The 24,050-nt window shown below is 46.3% G+C and overlaps 1 protein-coding gene across 1 annotated transcript in view; it reads right to left on the reverse strand.

The window, feature by feature from the left end:
* Positions 1-9,111: 9,111 nt before the first annotated feature.
* LOC144115244 (serine/threonine-protein phosphatase 1 regulatory subunit 10-like) overlaps positions 9,112-24,050 on the reverse strand; it is a 62,997-nt gene continuing 48,058 nt past the window's right edge. Inside the window, exons 7-11 of the mRNA XM_077649537.1 lie at positions 22,444-22,690; positions 22,003-22,078; positions 20,831-21,314; positions 13,808-14,080; positions 9,112-10,939 (exon numbers count right to left, since the gene is read on the reverse strand). Of these exons, the coding sequence (XP_077505663.1) occupies positions 10,818-10,939; positions 13,808-14,080; positions 20,831-21,314; positions 22,003-22,078; positions 22,444-22,690 (1,202 nt within the window). The 3' untranslated portion in view covers positions 9,112-10,817. The remainder of the gene's footprint in view (positions 10,940-13,807; positions 14,081-20,830; positions 21,315-22,002; positions 22,079-22,443; positions 22,691-24,050) is intronic.

Below are 24,050 nucleotides of genomic sequence, written 5' to 3' on the forward strand. Positions count from 1 at the left end.
TGCGCTGGAAAGCATATACGACCTATGACTGCTATTGAATGGTGCAGGTGCCGCTCTTTGTCCAATACCTCAATGGCCTGGGCCATCTTGCTAGCCCCGTCGATCGCTTTGTAATGGTAGCGAACGCAGTGTAGCTTGTCGAAACAGCGCGCCAGCTCAACGTCACTCAACGAAATGCAGCAGCTTGATGAACTTGGATGAACACAGGAACGGACCTAGGAAGTGACCACCTCATTATCGCCACGACGGTACGCACGGGCATCAAAGATAAAGCGGGTAGACTGCCCAAAATCACGGAATGGGACAAATTCAGGGCCCAAAGGGACCAGCAAAATTGGGGAACCATCCAAAACATAGAGGAATGGACAGAAACCCTTAAGAAGCACGTGTCGGAAGCGACCGTAACTTTGAAGGGGCAATATGTTCTAGACCTAGCAGACAACAAACTGCTGCACATGTGGGAGGCCAAAAATGGACTCGAACGCAGATGGAAGAAGCAGAGATGGAATAGGAACCTCAGGAGAAGAATAGCAAGACTAAATCGGGACATAGAAAAATATGCACGACAGTTGTATGAGCAAAACTGGTGCAGCAGGTGCGACGAGATGGAAAGGGGTATGAGCTTAACAAAGACCTGGCACCTATTAAGGCACCTACTCGACCCTACCAACTCTAAAACGCAGGCGAGCATTAGTCTAGCCAAGACAAAGCACATCTATGAGGGGACGGACGAGGAGTTCGTTAAAGAAATTATACAAACATATATAGGGGACACGAAGAGGGTAGAACTCCCAGAGTACCAGGGTCCCCCGATGGAGCTTTTAGACGGCCCAATAACAGAAGCGGAGGTAAGGGCGGAAATAATTAAGCTAAAGTCAAAATCGGCCCCGGGCCCGGACGGCATCACCAACAAAACCCTGAGGAACCTAGATGATGGCTCGATAACAGCAATCACTGCATATATGCAGAAGGTGTGGGAAACCGGAAAGCTTCCCGCGCAATGGAAAGAGGCGAACATCATACTCATTCCAAAGCCGGGAAAAGCGCCGAAGCTCGAAAACTTAAGACCCATATCCCTCACATCTTGCGTAGGGAAGCTAATGGAACACGTAATTCAGACAAGGCTAACCAGATACATGGAAGACAACGAGCTCTGGCCAAGCGAGATGATTGGCTTCCGCCCGGGGCTGAGTACGCAAGACGTAATGCTGAGGCTGCAGCACGACATAATCGAATCCCAATCCAAAGATGCAAAAGTAATCCTAGGTCTCGACCTCAAAAAGGCGTTCGATAACGTCAAACACGAGGCTATACTAGAGGAACTACATAGTCTAGAGGTAGGTCCGAGAACATATAACTATGTCAAGGACTTCCTAACTGGGAGAACAGCGAGGATCAAATATCAGGACATAGAATCAGGGAACATAGAACTGGGCAGCAGGGGCACCCCCCAAGGATCGGTACTATCCCCACTCCTCTTCAACATAGCAATGAGAGGGTTACCTAAATTACTTCAAGGAATAGAGGGTCTAAAGTTCAGTATGTATGCAGACGACATCAATGGCTGGATGAACAAAGGAGACGACGGGCAAATAGAAAGGAAACTCCAGAAGGCAGCAGACACTGTGGTAGAGTATGCAGCACAAAGAGGACTGGCATGTTCACCAGAGAAATCTGAGCTTCTGGTATACAACCCAAAAAGAAACAGGCTCAAGCAGGGTGAGGACTTTAAAATCACTGTGGAAGGAAAACTGGTGCCTAAGGTAGATATGATCAGGATTCTGGGCCTATTCATACAAAGTAACGGCTACAATGATGAAACCCTAAAAAGATTGGACAAGTTTGCGACGCAAGTCACGGGCATTTTCAGAAGGATATCGCTTAGAGGTAGAGGCCTCAAAGAGAAGAGCCTAATGAAACTAGTACAGGCATATATAATAAGTAGGATCAGCTACGCGACCCCCTTCCTCAAGATAGGGGCAACAGAAAAAAGGCAGCTTGATGCCATAATCAAGAAAAGCTATAAGAAGGCGCTGGGCTTGCCAATAAGCACCTCAAACGAAAGGCTACTAAATATGGGGCTTCACAACAACTGGAGTGAGATAGCTGAAGCGGTACGATCAGCGCAGCTAGATAGGCTCAGCAGGACGAGCACCGGCAGAGCTATACTAGAAGCGGTCGACAGGCAAACCGACAGGGGGATGCAAAAGAAACAAGACATTCCAAAATGTGCTAGGGAAAAGATCAGAGCAGACCCATTGCCCAAAAATATGCACCCAGAATTCAACAGGGAAAGAAGGGAAAAGAGGGCAGAAGCCATGGCCAGAGGACTGGACAGTCTAGATAAGAAAGCAGTGGCATACACAGATGCAGCAAGTGGGAAGCTAGGAGCAGCCGTGGCCTCAGTGGTCAACGGAAAGGGGGAACCTGAGATAGCAGCATCCATTCGAAGCCGCAACCCGGAAACGGCGGAAGAAGTCGCAATAGCGCTCGCATGCGTAGGAACGCAGGCCAAAATTATAGCTAGTGACAGCAAAACTGCAGTCTACAATTATGGCAGAGGAAGGATTGCCTTAGAAGCAGCACAAATTCTAAAAAAGAAGGAAATTGGGAGGGACGTACGCATCGTGTGGGTACCAGCTCACGCATCCATCCCTGGAAACGAGGCGGCAAACACCCTGGCTCGAGACCTCTACTTCCGAGCCAGGGGAGAGCCGCCCGACTGCAAGGACCTGGATGAGAGACTGATCAGCTATGCAGAAATAATAGAGAGCTATAGAAGTCAAAGGAGGATTTTCCCTCCGCCGGACAAAACACTAGGGAATAAAGAAGCTACAACTTGGCGTAGACTACAAGCTGGGAACTTCATAAACCCGGTGTGGGCATCACACGTATTTAGGGAAAAGGAAATAGAGGAAAAATGCAAAAAATGTGAGAATAGGGGGACCCTAGATCACATCATTTGGGAATGTACACATTCCCCAGGGATTAAAGAAGGAATAAATAGCAAGGAAGCCTGGGAAACCCTTCTGCAAAGCGCGGACCCCGCCGTGCAGAAAAAAGTCATTCACCTGGCACTGGAGGCCGCAAGAGACCAAGAACTCTATGCCTGCCTTTAGATGCGAGGCTCCCGGCCCCCACCCCTAGGCCTGCGTGCCAGAGATGGGGAGTAGGGGAGCCTCTTCTCTGGTGGAAATAAAGGTTTTTGGAATGGATGGCAGCAGCTGAAATATTACGAAGAGCGGTGGTTGCCAGAGCTGGCGCGCGCATCTTCGCGGTCCCCCGCTAATTCCCGCGAGGGAAGAGGCACTTGAATTTCCTTGGTTGTCCAGGCCGCGGGCCGACAGCACGCCTCTCAATTTTTTGGCGCACGAGCACGTGATGCGCGAGCCCCGAGCGAACGGCCCGTCGTGTGAATCGTCCTTTACGGCGGGGTTCAGGTGTCGGCTGATATGTGAGACAGATACTGCGCCATTTCCTTTCCCCAAAAACCAATTTTCATTTTTTTTCACCCGAACCACGCCGTAAGGTAGGCGAAATGAAAATAAAATTGGTGTTGAGGAATGGAAATGACGCCTGTCTCACATATCTCGATGGGCACCCATACCGCACCGTAAGTGAAGGAAAAGCACCCTTCTAAGACAACACCGTATCCACTAGACACGTCTTTGTTTATTCCAAACCATCCAGCTGGCGTGACGGTGTGGTTAGCGAGCTCATCTCGCACTCCGGAGGCCCTGGTTCGATTCCCCAACTCGACCAATTTACTACTTGGTTTTATTTATTAATGCTTCTGGGATTTTTCGCTCACGGCCAACGCCGCCGACGCCTACGAAACCGGCTTTTCTCAGCCATGGGGCCCTGTCGCGTTAATACAACGTGCCTCTGTTGGTGTACTACAGTCGCAGCTTGTTAAGTGCTTTCGAAGGCAATATACAGAGGACTCAAAAGACCATTCTCGCTATGCCGGATAGAGCTAGAAAATCGAAATATACTGATATGGGCACCCAGTGGGTTGGGCGCCCGTCTCGGCTGCGGGAGGTGGTTGGTTCGAAACCCACCGCCGGAAACCCAGAGGTAAAAATGGGTACAAGCGGCCCCCGGCCTGGCGCCCGGCCTTCTTTGGGGGTATTCACTTGGGAGAAGCTCCGCAAACCCCGCTGCGCCCCTCGCGGGCGAAGCCCCAGTTTCGGATAACCTCGCAGCCTGCTAAAGGTGGCCAACGTGGCTCGAACCTTGATCCTCTGCAGCAGCAGTCAATGCGACGGTTATGTAGACGCATATCGGTATATTTCGATTTTCTAGCTCTATCCGGCATATATAGCGAGAATGCTCTTTTCAGTCCTCTGTATGTTGCCTTCGAAAGCACTTAACAAGCTGCGACTGTAGTACACAAACAGAGGTGTACTGTTCTGAGCGAAATAAAACGAACTTGCAGTCCCTCCTGCTGCCAATACTGCCGCAAACAATCGTATCCGAAGAAACAACTTGCTCTTTTTTTGCCTTAAAGACTCCAAGAAGGAAACTTGGGAAGAATCTGAAAAACGGGTAAGCGCCCTTTGCTCTACTGAGCTCAGTGTGCATCTGAGCACAGGTAGTACAAAACGTGCACATCGACTAGGAAAATTCTGTACGGATAAACAGCGGCCAGTCATTATTAAACTAGCCCATTTTAAGACAAAAGAAAACATTCTGTCGTGTGGGCCCAAACTGAAAGACACGGACTACGCAATGAGGGAATATTTTGCCCCTAAACTCGTCTTGCTCGTTCCAGACTTCTGCAGTTCATCCGCCCTCAAAGATGTGCCTTTTAACTACGATTAGACAAAATGCACGTCGGGAAAAACTTGTATACTTACAACCCCGTCACTGACATGGTGACCGAATGTACTGCATACTATGTTCCCAGCGCCGATGGCAGCCAATGACGCGCAATGAGTCATGATCTCAATAGACACCCATATCGCATTCACCAACATAACGAGCGTTATTCCAAAGCATGACCAGCTTCTTAGCTTTATCGACGACATTGACGCTCACATCATCATTCTGTCTGAAACGTGATTAACTGAAGAAATCCTCGGTAACGAAGTGCTTCCCGCTAAACTGAACTTCATCACCGTATGTATCGTCGTGATCGCAGCAACCGTAATAGGAGTGGCGTTCTAACAGCTGTAAGAAATACATTGCCATCATTCTTAGCGTACCACGACGACGTACTCGAACTATCATGGGTTTGTTTTCACACCTCAACTGTGAAAGCTATATCTGGCATTTGTTACAGGCTGCCCGATTATGGACCATCTTTCAGCAACTCACTCTATCATTGCTGAAAAAGGAACAGCGCGAACACAGGACGAAGAGAGGAACGTACGACACGGGCGCTGACTTACCATATATAGTCTAGCATATATTAGGTATTAGGAAGAACTTCCCCAGCTTATTTTTCTATTCGGCAATTTTAATTTCCCCCAGAGTAATTGGCCTAGATGTTTAGCTTACCTGGTAATTCGCAGTCCAGTGAGCCCAACTCTTGAGTTCAGTCTCCATCAAGACATAACACTTCCGACTAGAGGGAATAACACCCTTGATCTCTTGCAGACGAGCAGCCCTGAAGACATTAAAAGCGTAAAAGTTCTTCCTGGACTTAGTGAACATGCCCTTCTACACATTTACATAACACTACTGCTGAAAGTTAGATCATCGGCTAAAAAGATAATCTTCTACAATAAAGGGAACTTTGGTGCTATCAACATTGAAGTTGCACGGTTTCACTAGAACTTTTGCGAATCTTATCTATCGAGAACGGTTAATCATAACTGGGAACCATACAAAACAACAATGATAAACCTAGAAACAAATACATCCCAAAAATAAATATTTGGTCAGCGCATAACGAGTGGTTTACCGTAAGCCTGAAACATCTCCTAAACAGAAAAAAAACGCCTCTATCGAGCAGCAAAAACACGTAGCTGCCTGTACTACATGTTATCAGTGCGCAGAGACATATATTGACTGCTGCAAAATAAATTCTTTTCCATCGATCTGCTTGGAATCCTACAATCAAACCTCAACAAATTCTGGCGTGTCCTATCCCCTAGGTCCCGCCCGAACCAAATAGCGCTAATGGGAACTGATGGTGAACCAGTCGATACAGATCGGTGTGCCATCGTTTTGAAGCGCTATTTCTTCTCGTTTTTTTTGTTTCCTCCAAACAACTCTACGACCCTACCTTCATCAGAATCCTCACGTGTTACGATGCCTATGATCCAGATTAATGCCAATGGTATCAGTAACCTCACTGCTCCTCGAAAATTGTCTTCGTTGGCAGGCTGTGGTCATATCGAAAGGAAACTACTAAAAAACAGATAATACAATTAATCTTCACCAAGTTTTTACATTTGGAGGCCGTCCCGTATGATTGGAAAATTGCCCAAATCATTCGTCCTTAATGCCCGCGACCACAGATCAGCATCTAATTATTGTCCTAGTTTTCTAACCAGTGTCCCATCAAAACTGTTCGAACACATTCTATCCACGAACCTAATGACACATTTAGTAGAAAGATGACTGACACCAACAAGGTTAATTTTTGAAAAACACGACGTTGGAAACCGAAGCTAACCAGCGCAGGAGGCTTCTGCTGGAGCCGTGGCACATACAACAGACACGAAGGAATGTTAATCGCTCCCTGGGGACACTTCCTTCGTCTTACATCCATGGTTTGCGGCCATTGACCCGGAGGTATTCAATACGAGGGCTTAAAGAGCCAAGCAGCGCCTCGCTCGTACAAGCAGCGCCTCGCTGCGGTACAAGAGGCCAGGATGCTCGGGGTTGAGTTTTTGGCTGTAGACAAGCGTTGGCTGCCCCACACACAAGGATACTACGACTGCAGAGCTTACATGGTGCTGCGCACGCACTTTGCTACTAAAGATGCTTGCAAAAAGCTCAGCGTTTCTGAAGTGGTTGCATCTGCCAGAAAAAAAAGCAAAACTAATGTGAAAAGCTGTAAACTTTGCTTTATTTATTACGTCACTAAATGTTGAGTATTTGAAAATAAAACCTGGAAAAACCTTATAAAGAAACAAAATGCTTTTCCTTTCTTTTTTCTTACGGCCTACGCACTTTTAATTTTTTCTTCAGCTCCTTCGTTTGTTTTAATGCGTCGAGATGAAACTATAATCGCCCTGGTGGTTGAGGCATTTTCATTAAGTGAATTGATCGATTCTGGAAGCACGGTAGCTTTACTTCTTGAATGCGTATCTAATACGCATGTAATAAGCTGTTTGCCAATGAGTCTTCAATGCGCCTGGCTATGGTTATAAATGCTACTAAGTCGTCTTGTTCCATTACTACAAAAAGATGAAGGCCAAACTTACGTTTGTATTCATTATAAATACGTTTCCGTACGCACGCGAGTCGTCTGCTGACGCTCCTCAAGCTGGAAGTAGCAGACGATGCGTCCATCACAAATAAAGTCCAATGAAGGGCTTTAACCACAAACAGGGTGCCTCAGAGCGGCAGCGCTGGCATTGAGGCACCCTAATCACAAAGCGACTGCAGCGCCACCCGTTTTGGGTCCGCTCTGCGCCCGGCTGCCCTTATATAAAAACGTTGATAGTTTTTTGATAGCGTTCGATAAAGCAAAACTAACGTGGCACTGTCAAAACCCTAGAGATGGCGCTCGCGTCTCCGAGATTAAAGCGGCAACAGAAATGGGCCGACTCCCATGGGCAAGTTATAGGAAAGTTTTCCAACTGTCTTTATCTAAAAACGTTGATTTTAGGTACCAATCGGACAACCTTCACTTCGTTACCTCTACCCGTTTAAAATCATTTTTGGTCCACTGTCCTTAAACTGCAATGCTTTGAATAAATCAGCCTCATTGTTTTCAAATGTAGGGTGAAGCTCTTTACAGAAAAGTATTAAGTATTCAGCCGTTTCCTGCTCACCACACGCATAGCATAAACTGCGTACTTACTTGACTCGGTACCCTCGAAAAACAAAACGCTTCCCCTCAAATGCTTTATTTGGCAATTTCCTGCTTAAAAGTTAATGTATCACGAACACTTCTCCACTACGTGATCACGAATTAGATACCAGTCGCGCAATCTGGTGCTTATCCGAGGAATGATGGTTTATCATTGAGGTTACCCTTGCCACTGAACATCTTTTGCGTAATATTGTTTCACAGACATCAAAGCCAATTTTACTTTTTTTTTCCCTTCAAAGTTGCAAGGAAGACACACAAGGCGGCACAGTTCACGAGACGCATGTCCAAGTCACGCCAGTACCCCATACATGGTAGAGCAGCCGATTGAAACACACGGGTGGAGCATTAACAGAATACAAGGAATTTCTCCATACCACAGAAATGACTATAGCATGTCCTTTCATTTGCCAGTTGCATATAGTGCACTTCCCTAGCTCGGAATATTCAAAAGGTGAGAAGCAAGGTTGCTTTCCAAGCCAATCCAAGGCTATGGCTATGTGCAGTGAAAGACAATTCACTGGATGCAACCTTGACCATTCCAAAGTCTTCAAATATTACATATTCATGCTTAACCGGCACCTGGCAGCAGTGGGTCTCTCACCGGATAATCTGGATTCCTATATTGCCTGGACACAGAGTCCATATCATCATTCACTACTTGGATTTCATTAGATCAGCCCCTTTTTTCATTTATTTAAGCATCTTACTCATTTCATAACCTTTATGCCCTGAGGCAATAAACATCGCTTCAAAAAAAAATATTCATGCTTAACACTATTGTGGCCCAATTCGCACAGCACTCACTACCATTTGGTTTCCTACAACACACGACTGTGGCCAACTAAGCAGCCCCCTTCTGAGGACAATTTATCAACTGGATGCTACAAACACATTTATGGCTAATGCCAACTTACTAATCATGGATTTAGCTGCAGATCCAGGACACCCTACATAGCTAGTGCATTGCACTGCTTTTTACGAGAATTCGTTGCTGTACCCAATGACGCCATGTTTTTGCTTCAGTCTCTCTTTTTTCCATCCTATTCCCCCTCTCCCACAACTGCTGACAGACGTTCAGATGCCAGTCTTGCACTGGTAGTCATGGTGGGGTCCAGGCATTTTGATTTTCTGTATTTTCAATCTCTTTTCACTAATAAAAAGCAGACATACACAAAGCTTATATGCACCTTCTCTTATTAGGACACCTGCTTCCTACATAGGTGAACGCAAAACATAACAAAGTTCCAGCTGCAAGTTGCTGTAGGTGATGCATGTGACCAGCAACAGCATTTTCAGGATTACGCACACAAACAAATGGCAGGGTCTGCATCTGACTGCAGAGTTGTGTGACTGGCATGATCAAGTGCACTGCACTTAGTTTCAGCACTTTGAAAACCTTGAATGAAACACGCATGTTAAAAGAATCTACACCAAAAAAACACCCATTTTAATTACAGCTGTAACTTTCACTTCATAATTGCAGATACCAAAAACTGAAGTATAAACACATGTATAAATATATATATGTATATATATATATGAATATATCTTATATATCTATCTATCCATCTATGTACACCAGATGATGTTTTGATGCCAGATGACAACGATTTTTGGCAGCATAGACAAACAATCAAAAATTGCATAAGAAAAAGCATGCCGCTCAAAACAAGTCAATGCAGTCAGTCGATGTCCAGTCTTTCACATTCAAATGCACACTAATCACACAAAACAATTTCCACAATTTATATAAGAAAGCATGTCCTACATAACAATTATTTTATCTTCGAAGGTTAACATCTTTCACTCTCACACAAAATTGAAAGTCCTTCAATCCAGCTTCATCTGAAAGCACCAGGGTATACAACAGAAATGCACATTAGACTCCCGTTAAGATGAACCTAGCCAAGCTGGATCACTGGATATGATGAAAAATATGAGGATACTCGGCTAGCTTTCTGCGGACGCAATGTAAATAAAATCAATTGATTGAAACCGTATTGCTCCTCAGTTAAAACTTCCACAGCACCCGCACTCTTGAAACAAGAAAATGAACAAAACAAACACAGCTTAACAAGAAAATGCACAAAACAAACACAGCTTTTGAGCACAGCAGTGCAAGTAAAGCACCAAGTCCAATGGCAGCAGGACAATCCTTGTGCTTACCCGAGGCAAGCGCAGCTAGTGACACACGCTGCACTGTTCCCTTTCTCTTTCTGCCAGATGAAAACGCAGGTAGGAGCAGTGCTTAAATGGTTGGAGTATAGAGTAGCCTGCATACTGAATATTCAGGTGATGCAGCACAGCAGCATGCACCTTCACTGCTGCCTGAGGTGAACATGATGCACACTCAGAGCAGATATCTGACATGGTCAGATTTGGTGCCTCCTGTGGCAGCCAGAAAGACACATGGTGTACTTGCTCATGGAGCTAGTAATACGTGCACTGAGGAAGGAGCAAGAGAGAGAAATCAAGAAAAGAAGGAAAACAACAACAATGATGATCATGCAATTGAAGTTTGTGCTGCACAGCTAGCCAGTGGGGCACACTTATAGTGCTTAGAGCTGGAGAGAAAGCGAAAGATCCATGCTCACACTTTCTTTTTAATAACACATCTGATCAGGGTAAACGTCTGACAAGATGCACAAGTTTTTATGATCTGCTCAAGTTCATCTCAAAGGGAGTCTATTGTAAGCAATAAATAACCAGACTCAGTCCTTTCACTCATGGCAATGTTTGTGACCATTATGTACAGCATGATGCAAATAATTATTTACACTGTGATTTGAACAATGTGACAGTCTATGGCCCATAAACTGCTCCATCACTGCAGTGGTGGACCGTTGACACCAGGATGCAAAAATGAGCAGCCTGCACCAAACCGGCATTGTGAGGACATGTAGTACTTGCAGGGAATGCGAGGTGGGTGGTTTCTCATTCGGGAGCCTGAAAAACAAGACAAAATCATGGTTAATAATTAGGACACTGGACACTAGCCTTAGCACTACATAGATGACAGCAACCAACAATACAGCAGCATTTGGAGGGTGTGTTATGAAAAGGGCACCAATTTTAAGCCTAACTTCAGTTATTCAAAACACTCCTTAACCAGGCACAGGTTATAGCTGAATAAATGCAAAATATATTAATGTATCTTGAAAGAACAGCATGACATACTCATACGATGTGTTGCATCAGCTTCTGCTGCTCAGGCTAGGCCATGGAGTAAGAAAGCCAGGAGTGCCAACTCTGGCATGCCGCAATGCATTCAGCAGGTGCGATTTTGCTACACGAACCGCCCTGTGTGCGTCCGGCGCTCAGCATTGTGCTGCGCTCTCTCCCTCTGCTCCCCTTCGCTTGCCAACACAGCTTTGTGCATGGCCCTTTGCTATCCTCCTTTCATAAATAACCATATGAACATAAATAACTACAACGCCTTCGATTTTAATTCTCTTACCAGCAGTGATCAAATACCACATCGCAATCATCACAATGACACTTCCTTTGCTTGCAATAAAAACTTCTTACTGCCTAAACCAAACACAAATTACAGCAAACAAACAGCTCAATTGTCTGCTACCACTCAATGGAACTTATTACCAGTTACCATTTAACAATTTTACTAAACATTTATATCTGCTCTCCGTCAGTTTTTACATTCACCCTAACCATCACTTGCATAGTATATCTGTCCAGTATTATTATATATATCATTAACAATATCTATATGCTGTTCACTGTGCAATTATATGTGTTTGATGTTCTCTACCAAATTAAAGAGCTCCATTTTTTTTATTCACAAGCTATACTCAGCGTACAGTACTGATGTTAATTATTGTAGAATTTTTTCCAACAGCTATCTGTATATTTTTTTACTTTTATAAGAATTCCCCACCACAGTCTTCGCCTTTGGGACCTCCTTCTGTATACAGTAGCCGACGGGTAATTCGGATTCCAAAAATTCAGACTTGTAGGATATTTCGGACCTCGATGAGGCACAGTCAGTCACCCCATAGAAGCGCATACATATTTCCGATGGATATTTCGGACTTCAAAAGTACGAAAGTTTGATTTTTCGGACTTTCAGTCGCCTGCGGGCCAAAATCTGCAATTTTATCCGCTTTTCGCCAGCGCGAAAGGCGCCATCTTGGATTGAGGCGGATTTACTCTGCAGTTGGATTGACTTGACATACTTTCTGTATCTCATTTTTGCCAGTAGAGGTCCCTGCGATCTTTGAGACTTTGAAGTGGCAGTCGCACTGTCATCACCGTCAACTTGCTTTTGTCGCCAATGATGTCACAGCAGACCGTTATCGCTTGTCTCATACGTTGAAAATTGAAAATTGGTTGTTAGGGGAAGGAAATTGCGCAGTATCTGTCTCACATCTTGGCGGACACCTGAACTGCGCATTAAGAGAAGGGATAAAGGAGGGATTGAGAGAAGGAAGAAAGAAAGAAAGGTGCCGTAGTGGAGGGCTCCAGAATAATGTCGACCCCCTGGGAATCTTTAACGTGCGCTGACATCGCACAGCACACGGGTGCCTTTCCATTTTGCCTCCATAAAAACGCGGCCGCCGTGGTCGGGTTCAAACTCGGGTACTCTGAATCAGTAGCCAAGCGCCCTAACCACAGAGCCACCATGGCGGGTCTTATATGTTCGCCATTTGCTGTTTCGTCACTTGGGTTAATCTGACCGCGTCGACCGAGTGGCGCTCAGTCTTCACGAGTTACATCCGTTCACCGTCTTGCGACTGCATCCGGCAGTTCGACCGCTTTGAATGAAAAGTTCCTTGTCTTTGCGTGTTTGACGAGCGGTGTGGTGCCAACTCAACTTTTGGACAAAATGGTGCCGCCGGGTCCGTTAAAGAAGTGTGGGAAGTATTCAACTAAACGCCGTGACCTTGCTGTCTAGCGTGCACAGTGAAAGTACAACTTTGGCACAAATACAGGCCGCAAATCGCCGTCATCAAGAGAAAAAAATCAGTGACATTTTTAAGCCGATTTCATCTAAAAAAAGTCTTTTTTTTTTTTTTGTACTGCAAGTATTTTTCAGACTGCTCGATTATTCGGACCATTCTTTTGGGTCCCTTTGAGTCCAAAAAATCGGTCGGCGACTGTACACGTATTATGCAATCTGTACTTCGCTAACAAGCAATAAACTCAACTCTGATGCGCCCCCTGCCAATGCTGCGGTGACCAGCGGCCAGTGGAGCACCACGAAGGACACAATAAATGCGATGCATGCCATGGCACAGGCATGTGCTTGCATAATATAGAACAGAAAGCGTCCCGCACCATCGGCCCCAGAACCACCGGAGCGGTGGGAGTGTTCTACTAGAGCCACAGCTAAATTCGAGTGCTGCCTATCAGGTGCTCCACCAAGATTTCTCTGATGAAGCAAAATTGATCCTCTCTTACAAGCGAAGTAAGCATACTTGTCATCTCATTCTGTGGGCTAGGCAAACTCATTACACAGCTGACGTACACAGCTACACAAATGTACAGCTCGCATACATTTGCCTATTTTTATATTACAGGATATGCAACATCAACAGAAATACTGAACAAGGCAATTTCACAAAAATTTTCATTCTATTTTTTTACATGAGGGGCTGTGCAAGACACCTGAAAGCTTAGTGGTACCTGCTGCTGGCCATAGCCATAGTGCACCTCCACTTACTATAAGCAGAGCAACTAGTTTGGTTTATGAGGTTTAACGTCCCGAAGCAACTCAGGCACAGCATCTGTCAAATGAAGTGCAAGACAGCTACACCACCACAAAGGCTGATTCACATGTCAATCGGTAGCACTCACTCCTTCCATGGGGTGGTCCTCCACGTGGCATGTCCATCATGTGCGGACCTCCACCAGCTCCCATGGGTGGCCCTGGCATTCCCATTGGTGGACCCATCCCTGGATGGTGCCCTCGGCCATAGTAGTCTGCTCCATCCTGGGGAATGCCAGGGTGCATCATTCCCCAGTCTCCTGCATTGGACCCTACACCGTGGGGGTGCATGGGACCGCCACCCCCCATTGGGAAGCCTCCAGCTCCACCCATAGGCATCGGGGGGCCCATCATGCCGATGCCTAGAAAGAAAAAGACAAATGTGGCAATGTTACCACCACATTATGTGCTTTCGTGCATCACTTGGCAAAACAACCCTGCATGACATGGCAGTGGTCATGGTAAAAAAATGCAATGACAGTGAAAAAGCTAGACACTAAGGATGAAATAACTCGTTCAATACTCCTGCCTATGCATAATAATAATGATAAGCAGTCATGGCGACACGGAACACGAGTAAAATCAAGAAAGGCCAAGAGATGAGCACTACTTCAATACCCAAGATGTTACACTTAGAACATTACAAGACAGAAGCTGGAACTAGTAAACTCAGTAGACTTCAATAATTAGGACTTGCAGATTATTTCAGACTTTTGCAACCTTTCAGATATTTGCAGCCATTATTTCAAACATGGTGTAATCGAAAAATTTGATTTTTCAGACTAAATAGTTGTCAGCAAGGCTCAGTGCAGACTGAAAGTTCAATCAATCTAACCTAAATTCGAGCAAGCATTGCTAGAACAACCAGGCGACTCTTTACTGCTTTCGAAGGTGTTACAGTAGAACCCCGCTGTTACGTTCCTCACTGCTGCGTTTTCCCGGCTGTTACGTCGTTTTCGCCCGGTCCCGGCATAGCTCCCATAGGATCCAATGTATTGGGTACCCCGCTGTTACGTTGTAGCTGTGAAAACGTTCCCGCATGATACGTCGCAACCTGGCACCCCGAACCCGGCTGGGCAACGCGCGCCAACCGCCATTTTGACGAGTCTTGGACAGGCTTGGCTACGGAATTGGCTACAAGACCATGGCCTCCGAGATTTCTTCGTTACTTCGACAACAAGATGGCCTCCCAGTGCAGGAGTGTTGTCCTTTTTCTGGACAATTGTGCTGCCCACCCGAGAGACCCGTCGTTTCTTCAGAACGTTAAGCTTTTTTTTCCTGCAAACACTACAAGCCACTTGCAGCCGTTGGATGCCGGCGTCATAAAGAACTTAAAGCACTCGTACAGGAAGTCCATCGCAAAGCACTGTCTGGCGCGTATTGATCGCGGACAGCAGCCTACAATCGTTTCAATACTGGACGCTATGCAATACCGTATTTACTCGAATCTAACGCGTACCTTTTTTCCGATATATCGGGTCCAAAAATTGGGTGTGCGTTAGAATCGAGTATGACACTAAATCTCCGATATCATATCGCCATCGGCATTTCAAAATGGCCGCCTCGTACGCACTTCGAGCCTAGCTGTCTATGCCTAGCCAGCCTAGCTGCAGTAGCGTCCTCCTCGTGCTTAGTCTACCCGTTTTCTGCGTTTGATCTACCAGCATGGACGTGCCGACAGCGAAGATACGTCGAGTTCATCATGATGCCGCATTTAAAAGGAAAGTCATCATGCGTGCAGAGACGGACGGAAATCGGGCCGCATCACACACATTCGGAGTTCCAGAAACATGCGTGTGGGACTGGCGCAAGCAGAAGGAAAAGATTTTCGCCAGCAAGGCTACACGAAAGGGTTTCAGTGGACCGAAGCAGGGCCGGTTCGCCGAAATAGAAGAGCGGCTCGCAGAATACGTGCAAGAGCAGCGAGCGGCCAGTGACGACTGATCTGCTCAAAGTCCGTGCGATGCAGTTAGCCCTACAAACGGGGCTCACGCGGAGCGACTTCAAAGCGAGCAGGTGCTGGCTGTCAAATTTTATGAAGAGAAAAGGGTTTTCTCTTCGAAGGCGGACGGGGATATGCCAGAAGTTGCCCGAGGAGTATGAAGAAAAGCTGCACAGTTTTCAGCGGTAAGTTTTGAATTTGCGCTGCAGGAACGGCTACCATCGCGGCCAGATTGGAAATGCCGATCAGACACCGCTCTACTTCGACATGCCTGCCACCAAAACTGTTGAAAAGAAGGGGGCGAAGCAAGTGCGCGTGTTGTCTTCCGGCCACGAAAAAACACGCGTCGCCGCAATGCTTTGTTGCACCGTGGATGGACACAAGCTGCCCCCGTATCTTATATTCAGACGCAAGACGCTCCCGAAAGGAATAGTGTTTCCGAGTGGCGTGATTGTGCGCGCAAATGAAAAAGGTTGGATGACGACGGACTTGGTCGCCGACTGGATCGATCACGTCTGGCGCAAGAGACCCGGCGGCAGTTTGGGCCTGCGTGCGATGCTTGTGCTTGACGCGTTCAGGTGCCATCTCGACGAACGCATCAATGACAAGCTCGCTGTATGCAACACCGACCTTGTCGTGATACCCGGCGGCATGACATTGCAGCTCCAGCCGCTCGATGTTTGTTTAAACAAGCCGGTTAAAGACAGGATTCGGGCGCTCTACACCGAATGGCTTGTGAATGGCAGCCATGAATTCACTCCCAGCAACAGAATTAAGCGTCTCTCGCTGCAAGACTTCACTGGATGGGCGAAAGATGCGTGGTGCACGATACCGTCTGCCATGGTCAGCAAGGCCTTTAAAAAATGTGGTATATCGAATGCCATGGACGGCACCGAGGATGAAATGCTTTGGTCCGTCGACAGTGATAAGGAGTTGTCTGACAGCGACGACGAGTGAAAACAATCTTGGCAAGATAAGCCGTTTCCTTTTGTGTGTGTGTGTGTGTTTTATTATCGCAACTTTAGCACATCGAGATTAAACCTTTGTTTTTCCAAACGAGACAAAGTTGTATTAGCGTATGAAAGCGTGAGGTGCGTGGTACTTTTTTTTTGCGAAGGAAAACGGGTGCGCGTTACAATCAAGGAGCTTTTTTTTTTCGGGAGGGAGGGGTCACGAAAAACGGGTGCGCGTTACAATCGAGGGCGCATTAGATTCGAGTAAATACGGTACGTCGCTTCAGCGTGGACTGCAGTGAGCGCGTCAACTGCACAGCACTGCTTCGCGCGGTGTGGCTTTCGCATGGACGGCAGAGAGGAAACTGCCACGGAAGCTGAAGAGACGGAAGCAGCCTCTCATGATCAAGAGCTGAGTGAAGCTTTGAATGCGCTGGGTGCCACGGGAGTCACGTATGACGACTACGTCGCCGTGGATGCTGCTGTCGTGACGTCCGAGTGTCAGAGTATCGCCGAGATCGTTGCAGACTTGGTCGCGAGTGAAGCCTCAGACTGTGATGACGACGAGGAGCACGAGCCGCATGATTCCGGGGAGTTGGCGGACCCGAGCTTTGGAGAAGCCGTCGCGGCTCTGGACCTCCTCCGCAGGTACATCACACCTCAAAGCGACGATGAGAGAAATGCAGCTTTCCAGGCCATCGAGAAACGCGTGGTGTTTTCCAGCAAGCGGAAAAAACGGCAATCGACCATTCTCGATTTTTTTAAGACCTAGCTCACTTGATGTCGAAATAAATTGTTTCAAGGCAAAGCTGCACTGTTTTCATTAATTTTCGGACCTTTCCTCACTGTTGCGTTTTCCCGGCTGTTACGTTTTTTTTTCGCGGTCCGGTGAAAAACGTATGAACGGGGTTCCACTGTATTTAGATTCAAACAGATTCAATTTGAAGGTTTGCCTTGGCTAGGCTTGGCAGTTTTTGCACTTCATTGTTGCCACTTGAGTTAATAATGGTATGCCTAAGAGCGCGCGAGCCTGGGCATGATCGCGCTGATTACGGGACTGCGGTAAAGACTGAGGCATCGCCTACCACTCCTCAGACGATGCCACCAATGCTGCGGCCAAGGTAGGATGGGAGATAATGCAAATGTATTTTTTTCTTTACAGTTAGTTATTATGTACCGTTTGCATTGTGTATAGTTTTTCCTGCTATGAAGTATCCATACACATTAACTGACAGGAGTTTCAAGAATAACACAGAACTGGTTTTCTTGGTGCTTGCTTAGTACAAAAAGGCATACCCTATTTACTCAAGCAATTTGCACATTTTTTTTCTTTAATTAGGGCTTCAGAAAGGGGGTGTGCAAATTACAGGAAAATTTCCTGGACAAGTCCTAAAAAAAAACTCTACAAAGGTCATAACGTGAAATATATACTACACATTGCCGCCTATACATAGACCTCTATTTGCACATGCTGAACTAAAAGTGTGCGCGTGACAAACAGCGCAAAGTCCCACAAAGTACTTGTGTTTAGTGTATGCAAGCGTGAATACATAGTGTCTAGTATTTTATTTTTCTAGCCATATATGCATACGCTGCGAGCAGACGACGAGAAAACGACGAGGAGCAAAGGAGCACGTTTTTTTTGCACTCTCCTGATTGGCTGAGGAGGTCTTTAGCTTCTACGGTGCTCCAAGGGAACTTAAAGGGGCCATGACATGGTCGTTCTTCATATTGCAATTTTGAGCTTCAGCAGCTAATACAACAGCTTATGATTCCATTTCTGAAATTTGGCTGCCCTGTATATTCCAAAAAACGCGATCGAAATTGAGACCGGGAGACTCCTCCCACCGGCAGCGACCGCCATATTGAACGCTCTCGTCACATCACTAGGGCATGCTCGGAGCAACATCGTCTGCCCTCGTTGCTGCAATATGTGCAGCGAGGTCTCCTCCCCCCCTCTATTTTCACGGGTGATCGAAGTAGCAGTCGTCCCCTAAATATGAGTGACTGGTGCCGCAAAAGCGATAATAACAGTAAAGTAGTTTTTCTTCGGTATAGATAGGGTCCGGTCATGCTATAGGCCGATGCGACGGCGATCGACGGTTGGTGGGCTGGTCGGTATACAAATGCCGTCGCTGACGCACTGGTCTGTCATGCTAGACCGACGATGACGCCAGCATGATCAACGACCGCGTATTGTAGTAATGTTAAGATTCAGCTTAGTGGGAACTGGCAGAGTGTGGTGGAGGACTAGTTGGTATGACATTCTATAAACTTAATATTTTAAAACTTATTGGACCTCATGCTAGCCACGGCGACATACGCGATGCGCGTACACCAGCGAAGATGTGATTTCAATCTGCCTGCGCATAGAGCCGATCGGCGAGGCAAGCGACACGGGCAGAAAACGCCACACGACGGTGCCGCTCGTCATCGTCGCCTGGGCTTGTGCAGCCGAGCGAAAGCTTCACGCCCGGTGAGGCAACGGCCGGAAAAACTGTGCTTGTGTATCATATCCGTATCAAAAAATGCGAAAAAAGCGGCTACATATCATATCTTCACAATTTCTTACTAATCAGTGAGGAACTTTTGCCCTATTCTTGAATTTCGGTCGATGGTGAACCGCCGGCCGCTTTCGTGATGAGGCCTAGTGAGTACGCAGGATTCGTGTGTGCGATTTCAACGATTGCGGAGGGCGAATTTGCAAGTTTTAGCGCCTGCAAATAGCTGTCGAGCGTAGTTTTGGCTACAGTGCCCTCAAAGCGATGACTGCCTACATCGCAGGACGCGAGTACAATAAGGGGGAAGTGCCGATATGTGACCCGGTCTGTATAGCAGATGCAGAAGGCAGCCGGCAGCAGTCGTCGGCGTTGACTGTGGACCACAAATCTGGTTGTTTTCATTAATACAAGTAATGTCCGAATGTATTTTTAGCCAAAGCGATTTAAAATTAAATTTTGGTGACATAAGAAAAAGCAGATACAATTAGCGGGAAGTGCCAATATCCTATGCAAAGCGTTTCCCAAGCAGGCGATATAGCATCATCGGCGCTTATTGCAGTGTTATCATGGTGTGCAAATGAGTAAAAGTGCAATTTGTGAGCAAGAGTACGTAATATTTAAGATAAGGAGAACCCACCTTGCGTTTCATGCTACGCAAATGAGCAGTACTGTTTGCGCACAGCCATGTAAACAACCTCAGAGTGGGGCTGCAGTTGTCGTAATCATCACACTCCTGGGGCTCAATGCGCACCACACAGCAAAATGCTAAATGCTGTACTATTACTTCGAAGCACTCATTTAGACGGCGGCGACTATTTATCGGTGCGGACAGTGAAAGCATTCGAGTCGCGTAAGGCTTTGCAAGCGGCTTGGTTCCTGCAAAAGGGTTCTCGAAGGAAATGTATGTTCGACTTACAAATGTGTGCATGCAGCGGGGAAGTCGAAGTCATCGCACTTCGCACTTTTCTCTGCTCCTTTCGTGCCTCAAGCTTACTCTAGTGCCACCTTTTGATAATTTGAGTTTAATTATCAAGGCGATGAATAGCGGACAAGAACTTAGTAGCTAGATACAAAACGACGCGGATTTCACGGCGCACATCGGCGAAGGCATGCACGGGACGTGCCGCTTTTCACATATGGGAGCACTTCACTGCTCAAAAGAGACCACACTCATAACATACGAACAGCATGCTTTTAAGCGTAAATAATAAAGCAGGGGTCCATCGATTTCTGTTTCTTCAACAATCGGAAAACGGGCGCCATGTGCAAGTCCGCTTTCCCAAGGATCACTCAACTCGCGTACTAAGTTGAAGGCTTCCCAAAAGAGAACACGGAAAATGCATTTTACCTCGCTAAGCTAATCGAGCGACCGCTGTCTACGATGTGCATGCAAGCACCTCAACAGCTCGCAGCAGACAATGCAAGGCGTGTGTGCCCTCGTGACGTCAGCGACCAGAGGTTGCCAGACTAGCAAGCAGTTCGCAGAAGAAACGAAAAAATTCATTTTAAAAATATTTACCGCACAGAACCAACTGAAAATTCGGGGAATTGTAATATAACCAGTTGGGAATTAAAGGCGATAAGCAGGGTATGTGTGAAAATAGGCTGTCATGGCCCCTTTAAGAGACGAAGTAAAGAGTTTGAGGGAGGGGGCTGCATGTTTACTTTTGCATTATGCATGTTTACTTTGCTGCTCCAATCTGATTGAAAGCTCACCTTGATTCGGCATGGAGTTGGGGTGCATGAATGGTGGCCCATTGGGGTCCACTCCAATAGGCACAGCTCCAGCAGGCCCCGGCTGAATGTGCATCCCGCTCTGTCCACCATCTGGGGCCATCAAGCCCATCATACTCATGGCCTGTTGCTGCTGCATGTCAGCTACAATCTGGGTGCCTGCACCACCATGGTGCAGAGGTGGCAAAGTGTGGAGGAGAGCACCCTGCTGCTGCACAGGACCGCCACCTGGGAATTGGCCTGGCAACAAGCCCCCCTGGAGCTGCTGCTGCTGCTGCTGCTGCTGCTGCTGATGCAGCTGCTGCTGCTGCTGCTGCTGAACTCCTTGGTGTGGAGAGCCACCCCCTTGAGGTTGCTGGCCCTTGGTGGCTATAGAGAGGACCAGATTCGATAAAATGGGTGGCAGGCTGCTGGTTTTGGGAAGCTCCATGTGTGAGTAGTCCAGTGTCCCTCCAGGGCTGTTCTCCTGCACAGTACACACCATCCTAATTAGCAATATGCCCACTTTCCGAACTACAACTAAAAGACAGGGATGCATGCAAAAAGCATTTGCAAACATGAGACGTGTACACTTAGCACACACCACTACACAAGAGTATGAACACAGAAGTACAATGACCTCACTCCCTAAGGTGTGATGTGTGTATGCGAACCACACGTGTTTGCACTGCAGTAGAAGATGCCAGTGCTGTACCGTTTTTGGCTTCAAGTTCAGGCTGCACTATTTGGTTGGTGAAGAGTCAACACACTGATGAGGGCGGTAAGCTGCATGCAGCTGCTTTTAGTCCATTGCTCACAGAATGCGCGAGCCACATATTCATGCAAGCGCACTGCTGTCAAGAAAGTGATGAATACTGGCTTATCTTTGCTACTTTCTTGGGTTCAACATGCCACTGTTTTCTGTCAATCATACAGTGCAATTCTGAAACACCCTTTTCCATGTGTATTCTGAATTCTATTGTGGTGGGATTAAACTGTGTCTAGTCAATTTGGGCTCGCAACATGTATTCACTTGCCACTCTGTAAACACGGATACACATACATCTGCAGGAAGATATAAATGTAAATCACTGGAATAGATATCCACAGGGTGCAAAAGGTGTGCCCTTAATAAATATAAAAATGCAATGTAAAGGAGACAAGTGATGACTCACATCTTCAAGTGGGATAATCTTGGGTTCCTGCGTAAAAAGCTGTTCAGGGTCAGCTTCATATGGAGAGTCTGGAATCCTGCAGGAAATTAAGAGAAATAAATACTATATCTCCACAGCAATCAACACAAATGAGGCAGAGAAATAACAACTGTTATTTCCCCTTACACCACTCACACAGGTTCCAAGCCAACTTTAACGGGACTGCCAATCACACCCCAACATGTGAATGCCAGCACTCTCTCCGCAGAGCCAAAATGAAAAACGAAAAAATAAGCAACACATGAAAAAAAAAAAGACAGCTGGCATTTTAGCTCCTGCAGAATGTTTACTAATAAAAAAAAGCAAACAAGAAGTTTAAAACTAGAAAAGTGCTTCCTACTACAGGACTTATGGGATTTTTCACGAAAAAGGGAACATTCACTGCCACTTCAATGCACTTACATTTCTTTGGAGAAGTATATTTCCTGCAAAGTCTTCTGCTGCCTAAGCTTTTGTGTTTCCTTTTCACGGCTGTTTGCACCAGGCTCAGCCAGAGGTTCAGGCAGCGTCAGCCGCCGAGGCGTTCGAAATGGAATTGCCTCTTCCATTCGATCACCCATTAGCCTACGAGCCGTCTCAACTGCTTGCCTCTCACGTTTCATCTCCAGTGTCTTCATGTCACCAAAGTTGTGCAGGTTGTTCACATTAACTGCAGAAGAGAGAGAGGAGAAAAAAAAAAAGATCCACTTCGTGACCAAGCTTTGCATGCCTAACTATCAGCAAATGCTAGCCAACATTTGGCTAAACTTCGGATTTTGCATCCCAACACTAAGCTGGAGACGTGCATTTCCTTTCTCAGCACATTAACTACCACTCACAATTGTGCAACTGCCGGCTGGTACTGCATACCTTAGAGCATTTGGGTTATGCGCAGAGGCTCAAACTGTGTGTCACTAACTGCACTGAAATGTGAAGTATGCTAAACTTCTTTATTAAGTAAGCCATGCACAAGCTAATAAAGAGTTTTAGAATAAGGTGACCCTATCGCTTGAGGGCCTAGAGGAATAGTAGGTTGGCAGTGTGCATGCACAAAGCCTACATAATGTTTACCAATGATGTTTAGGTTAGCAGCTGGCCCTAACCAAAAACCGGCAAAACAGCAATGCCCCCTAATGCCACACAGGGCCTGGCAACACTGGCGTCCGTAGAAGTGGGCCTCCGCTCGATTCACTACCAATCTGCAATTGCTGCTTCAATGTGTCTCAAGTTTGCCTGTGTCCTACAAAGCTTTCTGCTCGTCTCAGGATATCCACAACACCAAATTTCAGCAATAAAATTCCGCAAATTCCAAGGCTGCTCTTGCATTTGGACTACTGCTAGGTTTAATGAGTATGTATTGCTCAGCCACCATAGAGATACATAAACAGGGGCCGAATATTCAAACAGGTGATGCTTCTGGCTCGAAAAAAGGAGTCAGATTCTTAAAATTTCCTGAAAAAACATCTGTTTGCGCTGATGTAAATAAAATCACAAATAAAACAAAATTGCGAGTCTTACAATTTAGCATTTTACTTTTCAGCCTCAACTGTCCTGGCCCCCCTCTCTTAAGTATATAGGGTGTCCCAGCTAACTTTAGCCAGGGTTTTAAAATATGTCGCGGCACTCTAAAACAACGCGACCAAATGCATGTTGCTGGGTGTTGTATGGAGAAACTCACACTATTTTTTGTATTGTGCTTAATTACATAATTAGTTAAGATTAATTCACCAACTTTGCAAGCAACGAATATAAGCTAAAAAGTCTACTGAGAAAATTGTAGAACGGTCCGCGAAACGTCCAAATGAAGTTTCTAACTTTCCATTTATTACGTATCGGCTTTTTTTTTTTTCGCTCACTGCAGATGCCCATGAAATACAAAAAAAAAAAAAAACACGTGACATGCCCACTGGCACGCCGCGATTGCAGTGCTCTCAAACATTCTGTGTAGGAACGAACAGAACATTTAGTGTGCTGCCGCTTAAAAGGTGAAAGGGCACCGACGCTGCAGCTGGCTGTGCTATATAGGCAAG

This window comes from Amblyomma americanum, chromosome 1 (genome assembly GCF_052857255.1).
Source record: "Amblyomma americanum isolate KBUSLIRL-KWMA chromosome 1, ASM5285725v1, whole genome shotgun sequence".
In the NCBI taxonomy this organism is placed as follows: domain Eukaryota; kingdom Metazoa; phylum Arthropoda; class Arachnida; order Ixodida; family Ixodidae; genus Amblyomma; species Amblyomma americanum.